The sequence below is a fragment of the Plectrocnemia conspersa genome, unplaced genomic scaffold (genome assembly GCF_051122295.1).
Source record: "Plectrocnemia conspersa isolate PC_06_02 unplaced genomic scaffold, ASM5112229v1 ptg000010l, whole genome shotgun sequence".
NCBI classification, from domain to species: domain Eukaryota; kingdom Metazoa; phylum Arthropoda; class Insecta; order Trichoptera; family Polycentropodidae; genus Plectrocnemia; species Plectrocnemia conspersa.
This window is the reverse complement of record NW_028277174.1, coordinates 31588819-31605117: the sequence shown is the minus strand read 5'-3', so window position 1 is coordinate 31605117 and position 16299 is coordinate 31588819. Positions and strand designations below refer to the sequence as shown.

The 16299-nt window shown below is 32.0% G+C and overlaps 1 protein-coding gene across 6 annotated transcripts in view; it reads right to left on the bottom strand.

Moving 5' to 3' along the window:
* Positions 1 to 562: 562 nt before the first annotated feature.
* Positions 563 to 16299, bottom strand: part of LOC148231400 (alpha1,4-N-acetylgalactosaminyltransferase 1-like) — a 21626-nt gene continuing 5889 nt past the window's right edge. For 3 of the 6 annotated variants that reach the window (XM_088196126.1, XM_088196130.1, XM_088196129.1), the window contains exons 2-4: positions 3026 to 3767; positions 2126 to 2250; positions 563 to 2064 (exon numbers count right to left, since the gene is read on the bottom strand). In XM_088196126.1, coding sequence (XP_088052252.1) covers positions 1823 to 2064; positions 2126 to 2250; positions 3026 to 3729 — 1071 coding nt within the window. In that variant the 5' untranslated portion in view covers positions 3730 to 3767 and the 3' untranslated portion in view covers positions 563 to 1822. Of the gene's footprint in view, positions 2065 to 2125; positions 2251 to 3025; positions 3768 to 12954; positions 13285 to 16299 lie in introns of those variants that run through there. The other 3 variants (XM_088196127.1, XM_088196125.1, XM_088196128.1) reach the window with 3 other exon arrangements.

Sequence of the window (16299 nt, the reverse complement as noted above, 5' to 3'; positions counted from 1 at the left end):
AACTCGTTAAACATCGTTTTAACATATAACATAAATTGTAAACTTTCAATAAATACCACTGCAGCGGCCCAATCTGTGTGTAATTGCAACCCGCCACCATTCATCCGCCAAAAATATAATTTTGTAATTTTTAATTTGTAATAGGCAAGGGATGACCTTTTTTTAGCTCTAAAAAAATTCCAAGAAATACGCAAAATAAACCCATGAAAAATGGTCGAATTTTTATTATTATAATAATGAATCTTTTTTAATATAGAATAGCCAAATTTGAGTTGTTTATGACTTACTATTGCAATAATATTATATTTAAAAAAAATTGCCAACGCGTTAAATTCAATAAATAATTATGGTATTCTTAAACATACATAGATAGACATCTATATACACAAATAAATATTTTTAAACTTAGCGAAGCTTAGACCCATTATTAAGAAAATCGCTCGTAACCAACTTCATGCGTTACATAACGCATTAATATGTAAATATGTAATGTAATATTATCTCAGTTTTTTTTTACACTTTTTAATTCTAAATAAATTTCATAATAATGAAAATCTGCGTATTTGAATAAATATATTTTATTATTTACATTCATACATTTTTATAGATAATAGTGAAGTCTTTGTATATAATAGAATAACATAAATTTATTGGACTTTTATGTGCAAAATAATGTAAAACCATGTGTATTTTATTGAAAGAATTATGTATTTAATATTATATATACATAAATGAAGGGTATTACATAATATTTACATATGCTTATAGGAATATATATTAAAATATATTGTATAAATATACTCATATAAAAATCGCCATTGTACCATTGTAGTAATATAATACTGTTTTATGATACAAGACAGTCGTAAATGTGTTACATATTACATGTAACTACATATATGTGTATTGTCTTTATTAATACAAATATTTATAGATTAATAATTTATTAACAAAACAGCCATTTATATAAAAATACAATTTTAATGAGTCTCAAAAATACAATTAGTTTATTAAAATAACTCATTCATAATATCTGGCTATTTTCGATATTTAATTATCTATTTCAATTTTGATATGGTACTGTATACAAATCTGTGGCTTTTAATATTGTAGTACAGAAGCCATAATGGCTTTGGCTTGTTAACAATACTTTTACAAATAAAATTAATTAAATGAATAACTATATAATTTATGTAATGCAATTCCTTATTTCTACCGAAAAATGCGCTTTGGATTCAATTTAGCTATTATTCTAATTAGTATACATACATATGTATGTATGTCGCCTCAAAAGTGCATACAAATTTTCATAAAATGTAATAAATCTACAACATGTAACACTAACCGCATTAATAATCCCATCGGAACCCAGTTAACTGTTTTTTTTCTGATGCTTTGTAAAAATGTACATTACAAAATAATAACTATTTATTAGTATACCCTTTTTGTTGTATTTTTCGAACGTGAACTAAATTTCTTTGGTTTTATTTCGATTTAAATAAACTTAATATAAAATAAACATTATTCAAACATAATCTTTCAATAAAATGTCAATATTGAAAAGATTTAGAGGTAATTTATAAACTATACTTATACACTGGTAAAAATCTATTTATAGTAAAAAAATCAATTATTTAGTAATTCTACAGAAAATCATTAGCATGACATGAATTCACATTTCTATGTTTAAATTAGTCAACGGTCATGCGTTCTAGATAATCGATTTCCCTTGTATCTTCACTGTCATTGTTATTAAATATTATGGCCCCTTACATTTATACTTTCTTAAGATGTATACATGTATAAAATAAAAAGTTAAAATTTAGAATCTGATACCACTTTCTCTATACACGTTTGGACAGTATTGTTCAGCTATCGCTCCGTACGCTACTTGCGCACTACCCTTATGTATGGATATTTTCACACTGAACTTGTTCCAAACGTGAATGGCATATGACGATTTAATCATGTCCATGGCCATGTTAAATTTTGTATAGTCAAAGTACAATACCCATTTATTCCACGGGACTGGATAAAATGTCGACGGAGGTAAAACATTGAACCCTGAAATTGATTTTCAAGTTATTCATGTAACGGTCTTACATTGTTTGTTAATATTTATTACCTTTACAGCGCTGAATTGTCATATCTATTACGCGTCTCGTCCTACAAATGTTTTTGAGCACTCTTGTAATGACACCGGGACCGTTGTATCCCCAGTCTTCTCCTTTGAAGTTATTTTTTATCTCTCTGAAATTAATGTCAACCACATTACATTGATGAATCATTTATGATAAAATAATTACAAATGTGTGTATATATTTTAAAGTTATGTAATTGTCGGTTGTAAAGATAAATAAAATGTTAAGAAGAGTACGTTTCAAATATAGCTGTATATAATAAGTATTGCTGACAAGACAACTTAAAATAGGTATATTATCCGGGATGAAAAATATGTAAAGTATAACAACATTTCAATTATTGTACAACAATATTAGATATGTTTACTAAATTAGATAAAATGATGTTGCAAAAATTACAAAACAGAGCAATGAGAGTAGTTTAAAATATAAATAGATTTACTAGTTGTAGAATTATAATTGATAGATTGGAATGGTTAAATGTTCAAGACATTTATATATAAGTTAGAAAATAACATGTTACCAGAATATTTTAATAAGTATTTAATAAGAAATAAAGATGTACATAGATTAGACAATTTGAGGATAGTTAGGTATAAGAAAAAAAATGGCCAGGGGAAAATGTGCGGAGTTGCGAATTTGTATAATAATCTTCCTAGGACAATCCACAAAAATAAAAATGTAGCGAGTTTCCTAAATGGAATAAATAAACACCTTTGCGTATTAAGAAATTGTATTTTTTTTTTAAATTTGTTTAGTGTGAAAATTAGCTAAATAAATTAATAAAATAAATATAGTGTACCAAAAGCAAACTAATATTGTATAATCTATGACTTTTGTATAAATATAAAATTTATTTGAAGTAAGTTAATCTGAAAATATACCTTATACATTCACTTGCAACTTCATGTCCGAATCCTTGATGATCAAAGCTTAAGACGCCGGCTGCTACGGACGTTTTGGATTCCGCTGCTGCATAATTAACATTGAGATCGTTCAAGTTTTTCATGACGACAACGTCCAAATCCAGATACGTCCCACCATATTTCCACAACGAAAGGAATCTCAATACGTCGCTGGCGTGCGAATTGGGATACTTTGAGTTTTGCAAAATGCCTGTTTTGTACCACTCTTCAAGTGGAGTGTCTTTGGTGTAAGTGCTAAGGTCGACCCTTCTGATCTTTATGTTTGGATACTTGATCAGCACATTCATAATCTTGATGCTTTGACTTGGAAAACTCGAGGAATTAAAGTATAACACAGGCGACGCGAACAATAAGTATACTGTCATATTTGGATTTGTCAGAGCTGCTGATTCGACAGCGCAAGCCTGTCTAGGTGATATATGGATAATCGGGCTAGATGCTTTATGGCAAGACGTCTCATGAAAGAAGATACTTTTTCCTTTGACGGGTGGTTGCGACTCATCCTCCAGAATATCTTGCAGACCTCCTATCAACTTATCGTCGAAGCACTCTATAGTATCTCTTTCCATTGGATAAAATAAAAAGTAAAGAGCTGTGAGAGTCAAAAACGCGACGGGCACACCGACCCATTGGAAACGCCGAACCTTCCATTTTAAAAACATCTTATTTCATCGAGACGAGTGCTCATCCTCTGACACATCTGAAATCATTAAAATAAATTATTTAATCATACATTTATTTTACACAAAAGGACGTGCAACACAAAAACACTTTTCGACAAAGAAAAATCAATATTTTCCTTAAACTGTGTCGCAAGTGAAACACTAAAGTATTCATGAACAAAATGACGTGGCTCAATATTTACACATACCAGACACTACGTTTGGTATAATATAAAAATACAACCCTCGGAGGCCTCGGCTCCCTCCAGCAATCGTCTCCACTCCGATTACAACTATACATCTAATTACGCTATACAATATTTTTAATATAATAATAATTGTTTATATTATACATACAGTAAATAAATCTTTTTTTTTAGTGTAACACAAATAAGAGTTGTTAAGTTTAGACACTTTTGATGCATATGCACTCCTACCTACCAGGCTTCCCGCTCGCTCGCGTGCTAAGTGACGAGAATGAGTGACAGATAGGGTGGCCAGATTCAGCAAATATGAATTCGGGACTTTTCACATTTTGGAAATCGAATATATTTTAGTGAACCTTTTCCATTTCTTATAATCTCTTTCAAAAAATAATTGCTCTATTTATCATTGCATGCACGGACGTCCTTTTTTGAGAGGGGGGCTGGCTGGGGCATTCCCCGCTCTTGAATCTGGCCCAAAAAAAATGCTCGTCTTTTTATTTTAAAAATAATTTTTAAAATAAGTAATTTCAGTGAATTCATATCGGAATACATTTTTACCAGTGAAAAAATAATTTATCTGGCAGGTGCTAGAAAAATTATACGATTTTCACTTTTTCATACGTAGTAATAAATGTAAATTTACATAGGTACTTATCATTTATTTACATGCGATGTATAAATTTTACAGCGGATGTGTATTCTTCAGTGAACTTTTCACTGGTGAAGTTTAAATACATTTTCACCTGAACACCCCCCCAAGCAAAATTTACGCCAGAGCATTCTCTTGAAAAGGTAAAAATAGTCAAATATATTGTATTATATTATCTTATTAATATTAGATATGTATAAAAAAAGTGTTCATAAACGTTTTATACAAATACAAATATTTATTTGTATTAAATGTGTTTAATACAATATTAAATTATATCAATACCATTGAGTTTTTAGTTTACTTTAGCAAACATAACTGGCGGAAAACATAAAACACTGGTTATTTGAACTGTCAAAGCACACGATACTTGTAAATAGCACAATGTGTACTATATATTATCTATGTTTAAACCATAGTTGTACATATTTGCATACTATGTGTACCTCTTTGTAAGAAATATTAGAAATATTAGGAAGACGATATTTATAATTTAATACTGCTGATTATATTTTTAAAATAAACTTATATATACCTGTAAAAATTCAACTGATTCATTTACATATATTTTTTTATTTATTAAGAGTTGATTAAATTATTATTAGTATATATGTATATATATATACAGATATATTTTTAGAACTTATTCTAAGACTCATAATGCGCATTGGTTTTTATTTATTGTTTATTCACAACAGTTTTTTAAATTGCACTTCGTTATCTGTGTACATAAACTAATCAAATCTAAGATTTTAAACTGAAATACTCAGTTATGAATCACACTTCTAGAAAAAAAAAACTTTAAACGATTATATCACAAGTCTACTGCTTTCGTAATAGACTTGAACGCGATGCTGTGTATATAAATACATATCTCACACATAAGCATGATTTGCTCTCTAAATATGCGGAATGATGAAAGGAAATAAAGCGGTAACTAAAATAAAATTTCGTACTTACATTACGACTAGGCGTTGGAAACTAAATATTATTTGTAAAATGCCTAACCTATGTACTTTTTTGGGAATATGTACGCTTACCATACTATTTTTTCCAGACTGGGACATAAAATATTAAATTTAAATAATTTTTGGGGTTTAAGAATAAGTATTGTCTGAATTCATGCGTTATTTTTTTGGACATGTTTTTGAGATAGGTAAAAAAATCAGGGCTTCTCAACCGACCAAATAATATGTTATGAACTACAGACTATTTTTTTAAAAGAGACAGTCGACAATAACAAATGCACGCGGGGTTCACGTGATCGCTGAGTACAGGGCTGAATCAGAAAAAATAAACGACTTTTTTTAAATAAATAAAAGCCCTATAAAATAATTTATACATTTCTGAATATTTAAAGTTATTATATTTATATACTTGAATAGTTCAATAAATTGAATTTTTACACACTCCTGCCTTTGTTGATACTTTGTCAGTAATTTGGTTGGGATTTTCCAAAATTTCCCTTTAATATATATTTAAAATAGTGTTTTTTTTTTAAATATTTATGTGATTTCTTTTAGTCCGTTTTTTTGGAGGACTATAGGGGTCCGTAAAAAACATTTTTACACTTAAAAAATTCGGCAACTGTATGCACACGCAAATAAAATCTCGCGAACAGCAAACCAATACTACCCTGTTGAAATAGTATTTGGGGGTGGATCCCTTCAAGTGAACAACCAATTAGAAGCTTTTTGCGAATAACACGTGATTGTCACGCGTTGAGCACTGTTTACAAGCGATGTCTCTTGAAAAAAAATAGAGTGTAGTAACCATACATTTACACTTGTGTGCACCAAGATTATGGTAAATCAACATTAAACAAAAAATATAGTTTAAAAACTAGCTCGGTAGTTAATATTTTTGTATATATAAGTTATCTGGCAGGTGCTACTAAAATTACACAATTAAAACTTTTCCATATGAATTAATACATACATTTAGGTTTAAATTTTTACCATTTTATATTTTAAAGTTTATGAACCCTAGTGGTGTGTGAGCCAATGAAACGTAGGTGAATTTAGTTAGAGATGTATTATATTATATTACAATTGCGTCAGACAATGAATGGCGAGATGTTTTCTCCGAGCAGTGGTAGATAAGCTGGCGCAGGGATGATGTCCATGGGAGGTCCTCAAAGTTCTTGTAGGTGCTTGCAGCGAGAGTGTCTTGAGCCAGTTCCTCGTGCTGCGATGATCGTATTCGGGAGTCTCAAGTCGTATCTTCGCGTCTGTCGGTGGGGGCGCGTCTGCCTGAATCATCAAGTGGCTGCTGGTGACTTCCTTCTCCTCATCGGAGTCCAGGCTTAAGCATCCTTGTTAATGGATCCGGAGATGCTACTTAACACGTGCCTTAATGAAGGCACGTTTGTAAGGCCGTGGAAGAGACAGAAACTCGTGTTGATCTCCAAGAGGAAGAGAGCTCCACCAGGTCCATCCGCGTATCGCCCTCTGTGCATGCTGGACGGAACTGGCAAGCTCCTCGAGAGGATGGTTTTGCAGCGTCTTCAAGCTACTCTCGAGGACGAAGAGACGAAGCTGTCTGTAAGGCAGCATGGTTTTCGTCCAGGTAGGTCTACGATCAAAGCCATTGAGAGAGTCGTCACGAGGGTTAGAGAAGCGTGGACAGGCAGCATCAAAGCTTGCAGCCACGCTTTGCTTATAGCTCTCGACGTCCGAAACGCCTTCAACTCAGCTAACTGGCATCTAACGCTGAAGCCGTTGAAGGACAAGAAAACTCCAGCATACCTGGTGAGGCTCGTTGATATCTACTTCATAGACAGGGTACTGGAGTACGAGAGCGGAGGAGACAAGCGCTTCCGCCAAGTGACAGCAGGTGTTCCGCAGGGGTCGATGCTTGGACCATCGCTCTGGAATGTGATGTACGACGAGCTCGTACGAGTGGCCATGCCGGACGGTGTCGAACTCATCGCTTTCGCGGACGATGTCGCGGTGGTGACTACCGGTAATACGACCTTGCAGCTTAAGCAGGTCGCAGAAGAGGCGCTCTACGCAATCCAGAGCTGGATGGATCACGCCAGGTTCGTGCTAGCGACGGAGAAGACCGAAGCATTATTCTTTACGAGAAAACGGAGTCTACCGCCACCCAGGATAGTGATCAAAGAGATTGATATATCCTACAAAAGATCTATACGCAACCTGGGTGTGCAAATAGGCGACAAGTTGCGCTTTGCTTTGCGTTGGCAGCCGCTAAGGCTGCCAAAGTAGCGGAAGAACTCGCCAGGCTGATGCCTAACTTCGGTGGTCCGAAACAAAAAAGAAGACACCTTTACAACGAGGTAGTACACTCGGTCCTTCTCTACGGCGTCCCGATATGGGCACAAACCACAAGAGTAAAGAGGACCAGGCTTACCCTGGCAAGAGTTCAGCGATGAAGCACACTAAGGGTGGCCTCTGCGTACAGAACCGTGTCCAAGGACGCCGTACTGGATATATGTGGCATACCGCCGTTGAATCTCCTAGCCCAGGAGAGATAGGAGATCTACAACGGGCAGGACAGAGATGTCGTCAGAAGCGCGACAATGTCAGCATGGCAGCGCAGATGAGACGAGTCCACCAAGGGAAGGTGGACGCACAGAATCGTCGGAGCATACCATCTTCAAGTGTGCAGCTTTGACGACAGAAAGAGAGCGCTGGAAAGAGTCATAGGAAAGCCTGCATCAGCAAACACTATGGCTCAATCCATGCTAGAATGCCGAAAAAACTGGGGGGCATGGACAGACTACGCGTCCGAAGTGCTCAGATTTAAATAAGACGCTGAAAGATAGCGTAAGATATCGGCCCTAACGGGACAGAGTCTCTAAACTGGACGAACCGAAGTGTAATATCTGAAAATAAGTACCGGTCGTTCAGTAGAAGGCTGGGGAGAGGTTTTAGCCGGTAGGTCGCCGTACTATCTAGACATCGCTTTGTCTCTCTCAGTCGCAAGCGCAATAGATTATATACGTACATATATACATATTCTTTAGCTAGGTAGTGGGTCTGCAAGAAAGTGCTCATAGTTGGTCAGCGGGACTCGACCTTTTATACCCGTCCGTGTCGAAAAGCGCGTCTCAATGCGTTTACTCTCCATTTTCCTTCAAGTCCGTCTTCAACATAGATAATGATACCGGGAGAGCATCAACTCTAATCGTGACTGGGCTTAGGTCGAGAACAGAGATGGAACAATGAGAAGCCCACAAGGTGTTATAGCTAAGAGTCGCTAATAAGCCAGTGGGTAAGAGCCTACGCTCGACCATAAGGAGCATTAAGTATCTTAACGCCCCTCAAACACTTAAGGCGCAATGTGTGTTGCTGAAGAAATATGTTACGTATTATTCACGTATTATTCCATTTACTTGCAGATCCCATTTTTTGCCCCGAAGCACGCTCGTGCTCTATACGAAATCAAACACATCTTTAGCGAGAGCTACCCAATTAGATAATAAAGTATCTACGGAAATAAATATATTTTATGTATCATTCAAGAAATCCATCTTCCTATTCAGACATAGATTTAATAATGTATCTATTTCACTATAGTTATATTAATATAACTATAATGAATATGTTGATGCAGAAGCACTTAGAAGACTTGACTTTTCGTCTAAGAAGAAACACTCAAAATGTTTTTTTCACAAGACCCATTAAAACGATTATAGACCCAAATAGTTTAATACACAAATACGCAAGCAATATACAAATATAAAATGGTATATTTAAAATTTGATAGTCCCAGTTTATCTAGAGCGTATGGTAAGCCGAGCGATAGTAACATTATGAACATATGATGTTCCGATGTATATTTTTAGTTATGAATAGATAAACAAAATTTAAAGCATCTCGTTCAATAAATATAATACTTATATTGCCTAATTCTCTTACGTATGTATCATCACTTGAACGCTTTATCATATTTTGTGAAAAAACACTTTAAAGCAGTTTTTCAATTGATAAATATACTAAAATGTGAAATGTACATACATATATTTGATAAAATCATATTTTTAAACCCATATCCATTATCAATAGAAATTAGGTTTTATAGTTGTATTGTATCGGATTTACAGATGAGTGGTTATGTGTGCCAACGCTTGTCAAAAAAGTACGCTTTTAGCTAATATAGGAATGTAAAAAAAATATTATTTTGCTTGTGTAGAAAGTGTATGATAAAAAAAAACTAAAAAATCAGAAAAAAAACATAAAAATAAGATTTAGGCTTAGATATAAAACAAATCTATTTTTACTTCCATCTATTACTTTTGCGAATACTATTACATATATAATGTACTAATTTTCTTATACATAGATTAGCTTAAATAATCGATATTTCAATTATCAACATATTAATATTTAAATGATGTATAAAAATACAAAAAATCATTCTACATACATATATCTATAGAATACAACTATTTCAATACTTTCACAATTACTAAAGCTCTCATCATCCTATTCCGTGACTTGTTTCATGTCAGATGACAAATTTTACTCAATCTAAAACGGACTATGATTGGAACAAAACGCTCTTGGTAAATAACTATATTTTTTTTGTTTCTGTGCATTATGGTTTCGACAAAACTGTTTCCTTTTTTTGTACGAGTTAAAACTGAAACAGAATGCGGCGCAGGCCACAAGTAATATGAATTTATTAGTTGACGAAGGTACTATTAGTCAGAGAACTGATAAAATTTGGTTGGAGAAATTTCGTAGAAGTGAAGAAAGAAACACTGTTGTAACATATCCAAAAACGACTGTTAGGACACTAGCAGCAGACTCATTTCACGACATTTGATGAAAAATGTTTAAATATGTACCGCAGGAACTGACTGAAAGGTTATAACAGAAACTTTTCAATGTCTGTTCTTTATTAATTCTCAGAAACAATAGAGAAGCAATCATTAGCTGCGATGTGAAATGGATTCTCTAAGATAACCAGAATAGATTATACAGCAAAGAAGCTCCAAAATCAAGTTTTCAGAGAAAAAAATGTAGTGATAGTATAGTGGTATTCTGACAACATAATTGGAAAATTAAAACCATGCATAGAAAATTACCCATAAAACTACGTCAGAGGCGTATTTAGGATTTGTGCCGCCCGGGGCGAACCCTAACTTTGGAACCCCCCCCCCCCTTCCCATACAATTATCCTAAAAATCTTCAACTTAATGCATGTCCTCACTATTCTGGGGCAAGCAGTACCTTCTTCCCCCCTTCACATATTATATGCATATAAAAAAATGCAAAACAGTTTTCAAGTTTGGTGAAATATGTTAATCAGGCATTTCATTATTTTAGCACGTGCTGGACTCGAATAAACAATGTGGCACAGATGGTGCAACTTCGACTTTTACCAATAAACTTGCCAAATTTTCGGACCGGCCAAAAATATTTTTATCTATAATTTATGACCAACCGGGTCATAAGATCAGTGTTTTTTAAGCAGTTGTTTATTGTTTCTACATATCAATGGCGTAAAAGTATACTTTTGAATGGAAATGACTAACACTGTCATCTTGCACCATTAAAAAATACACATGCTCAAAAAATTGTTTTCTCTAAAATCTTCAATTAAACACCAAAATTTAATATCAGAAAATTGATATATTGTTTTATTATCTATTTAATTTTTTTTGTTTTTCCTGTAAAGTTTTCAAATATGGAGTTAAAATTTTTACACTTTAAGCCATAGTTTTAGACACTACACGAACGGACCCTTCCATTGCGAAAATTCCGCCCCCAAGCATCCGCTGCCCGGGGCCCTACTTAAACTACACTACTAACCTGTGCAAAATTATACAAATTAGTATTGAATGAAATGTAGGCAGAAGAACTGGAGCTATAAATGTTGAATCTTCATGCTAAAATCCTTAATATCACATGAGTACTTCTGGAATACAGTGGACTGAAAAAAGCAGCACATAGCATGAATTTAACTATTTCATTAGATTTTATAATTTAAAAACGGTCCCAATTTAAATACTTCATTTTATAGAATAAACTCGATTTATATAATATTATATTAACCCTTTGCTCTTTGTTTCTTATATGTAGCTTATACATAAAATCTCTTTTTAAAGTCCAGTATAGTTACATCATGTTTACATCGTTGACATAACCTTGAACTCATATATCGATAGCAAAGCTTGAATTTTTTATAAGATTTCAGTTTATGAACTACGAAAACATAACCGAATATCGTTATGCAAATCATCAATAATAATTGATTATATTGGTGTGTCTCTGATTGATGTTCAATGTCAAAATTAATGGTGTTGAGCAGTAAGAATTTGCATTGGAGGTGCTGCAGCAATAAAAGCTGTAAGATTGAACAAAATATCCTTAATAAAACTAAAATTGGTTTTATATAAGATATTATACTAGACAAAAATAATTTATTGAATTACATACATAAAAATATTTAAAACAGAAACATTTATTTTATACTAGGAGGGCTGCAGTCCCGCAGCCCATATGGACGAACCGCCACTGGTGTTGGTTATTTAAACCCACTTTAATAATATTTAGGAGACTCAAGTATTATCTAACTGGCATAAACTATTGTTATTAAGCATATTCATAAAATTATTAGCTTTTATTTAAAAAGTGTAGTAAAATTTCTTACTACACTTTTGTGTAAAAAATATTTTTAATTTAATTTTTATGATCGATTAAAATATACTATGATTATTTTGAATTATACGTAAATAATAATGTATTATATTCATTAATTAAAAATCTAAGCATAATATTTTTTAATTAAGATTAAACATTTTTTAATTTTTTTGTCATAATACTCTAATAACGTTATTTATATTTAAAATAAAAAATAGTTTAAATATACATACATATTGTGATCTATTTAACTGATACTAAAATCAACTAATTACAGATTAAGTTATAAACAAAGAATTTATAGACGATTTACAAAAAAAAAAATTTTAATTAAGATAATTTGACTTGTTCTACTTTAAGATCATAATAATTTAAATCAGAGTATAATTTTGCATATTTATCTTTGTGGTAAAAAATATTTATTTATCAGTACACATTACAGATAAAATTTACTTCTCTAAATTTTATCTGTAATGTGTTATTTACCTGTTTTTTTAATTAAAATAAGCACAAACAATATATAAATTTATTAATTATAATACTGTATTTAGTTTTTCCTGTTTATAAAGCATGTATTACGTATATACTTTCTTAGTAATTTAATATGTTTATTTTGCAATCATAAATCACATTTTCTTTGTTTTCTCAAACATCTAACTGTATCTCCAATTACAATTTATTAACTCCCGTAATTACATGACATGCAGAAAATCAATATTCAACTTTTAAAAAATACTATAATTAATATAAATAATACCTTATACTAACCGACTCTGATTTTACCTTCCATTGCCTTTTAATAGAATATATCCCTAGTTACTATATATCACTTATCACTTGTCATTCAAGAAAGTTCTTAGAACGATAGTCTTTTGAAGCCGTGGCACATTTATTTATAAATCGGAACTACGAGAACCACGACATGGCACTATGGTGGAACATGTCCTAATGACGGCCCTGTCATCGGAACTGCGCATGCCCTGTAGCGCCCCATTCGCTTAGGGGCTGAACACCCCTCTGTTATGTACTTAAAATGCCCGCATCAAACACGGTACCTCGCTTGCAGCTGACAATAAACTGGGGTCGGATCCGAACGGCATTGAATTTTTAAGATAAAAAATATATACTAAAAACATAATTTATTCTGCATGTCAACACAGTTACAAAAATACTCTTACTATGCGAACAATTAAACTAAGTATGGATTAAATAAAGTGGAATTTTATGAGCTTACAAAATATTAAAACATTAAAAAAATGTAAATATTGCTAGATTTTGCCGGCTAATCTTAATTATCCTAAATAATTCGCCAATTTTATCATTATATACTTTCAGTTGATGATTAAATATGCACGATTTATTTGGGTTAAACTCAAGATGTCTAGACGAAGACTGAAACCACACACTTGAGATAAAATGCCGGAGCGAGAAAGACAGGACAACATTCATAAAAGCTTCTTCAAAAAAAAACAAAGCCGATAAAAAGTTAGATATTATGTCGGCTTACTGATTTGTTATTATAATCACTTTTGTTATCTTCCATTGGTTAGGCACATATAGCCTTGAGGCAACGTTTAACATATATGTGAGTTTCACGACTACTATAAACAGAAGTTAATTTTAAAAAGTTCAATTGATAAAATCATAACCATGCGCTGATATTCTTATCGATTTTCTTTTTCAGTATAAAAAAATCATAGAGAAAAAATTAACGAGGTAAAAAAATATTTATATAATATATAAATATCATATTTTTTGGAAGTTTCAGAAAAAAAATTATAAATATTGCTCGATTTTCAGTAAATTCTAATTAACCTACAGAATTTCCTTCTTTTTCGACAATTTTTATTGTTTGTGCTAAACTCTATAGGTGTAGATGAATACAGAGACCACACACTTGAGATTAAATGCCGAAGCGAGAAAGACAGGACAGCATGTAAAAGTTTATTTACGGGACAAAACTTGATTTTAAGAATGACAATAGAAGTTAAATTTTATGTCAGGTTTCTGATTTTGTTATTATAATCACTTTTGTTATCTCTCATTGCTTAGGAACATATGACAGCCTTGAGGCACCGCTTAACAGATAGGTAAGTTTCACGATTACAATAAACAGAAGTTATTTGAAAAATTTATATTAATAAAATCATGAAGTTTTGATTTCATTGTCTATGGTTCGAAACGTTTGTATGATGTTCTCTAATTTCTTGTTTTTCCCATTGGTGTATATCTCAAATAAATAATTCGATATAGATCTAACATTTATAATCGTTAAATAAATAAATAAATTTAGCTGTCGAAAGGATACCGTATAGTAGCGGCAAAGAAACGGTCCTAGAATACTAACTTAAAGTACTCCAACTCATATATTTTATATGGATGTTATTTAAAAATAATAAAACATACAACTTTCACACCCTATGATTTGCGCTCATAAGGTAAACCTTAAAACGATATCTATAACAAAACAACCGGGTTGTACATACAACGAAATGGGGTAACCTTATCACTGTGGCAAAAAATTGATTGTATAATAATACTTCGCTTTAGATTAAATTTTCTCATGTAAATATGAGATTAATTAACTATTTTTACTTCAGGATAGATACAATTGTTGTGGTGTGGACATGACTTCGATTTGTACAATGCCACAATATAAAAAATATGAAATCCCACAAGGATATTATTTTTTTAGAGGTTCTTGGGTGTATTTTTTTTAAAACCATTATTTATCGCGATTAACACTTACTATTCGATATTTCGACAAAAAAATATCTGCCATGTTCAGACTTTGAATTTGTGATCATGGCAGGACCATCACTGCCGAAATATCGCAGTAAAAGCCTGCTTTCAAAAAGTATATTTATATAACTTATAAGGTAATGACATAAGTGTATATATCTATATATATTAGGGTAAATAAAAATGGTACACGTACACAAGTTTTTATACGGTCGGCAAAAGCAACGTAAATTAGATCGAAATGCATAAATGTTACTATTCACTGTAAAACTAAGTATTATTTACCTTTAATAAAAATAGATTTTATCGTAATTTTAACGACTAGTATTTCTTCAATGGCGTATCTAACTAAAACATTTATCAAAATTATACTAAATATTTGAGTCGTACATGTCATAAATTACATTAACCACCTAATAAACAATACTATTTTTTTGCCATTCTTTACTAATGATTATTTTAGGGCCTTGTACGATATTTTTAACTCTTATTATACATAATTACAAATCGACAAGCAGTGTATGTGAAAGAATTATTATGCTAAGTCCTATATTCTGGTTACTGTTTTAGAACTCAAAGCTTTCTTTGGATGCTGAATTGCCATGGAATTCTTGATTCATAAAGACAGATACGAAATTTTATGGAACAAAAAAGGGAGCAGGCTTACATCTACACCCGGATTTGGCTGTTTTGAAGTTTTTTCTAGAGATCAATTTTTAGCAATTTGGTCAATGGTACATTGTATAGATGAAAGAAATCAGAACATTGACAAATCGGATAAAATATATAAAAGCAAGACAATTCTACATATTATTCTGTCAAAATTTCAGTAGTACTACGTGCCGGATTTTTCAATCCGGCACGTAGTATTTTTCATTAGATGAAGGAATGCTCCCTACAAAAATGCACTAAGTATAAAACAAACCTATAAAGTGGGGTATAAAAACTTACCTTTTATGCGAAAGCAAAAGTGGGCACATAATGAATGCAGAGATATATACAGGAAAAATGGATTTGTATCAACAATTGAAAAAACAATTAGGAGTGACCGGTTGGCATCATAAGATTCCCTATCGAGCTCGACGGTTTACCGTTACATTCTTATTAGAATCCATTACTATTTGCCTCTCAGCCATACACCGTGGGGGTGTTACCCTGCGCTTCTAAAGAAATATTCACCATTTTATTTTTATTATATAATAATGCTTTTTTCTTATAATAAATACAAATATTTATTGCTTTTGGAAACAACAATAGTAGGAACACATTTAATAATGACTATAATAAAGATCTTTGAAATTCTGCGCAAAATTAAAAAAAATCAGATACATAAGTAGCAAAATTATATAGTGAAATTAGT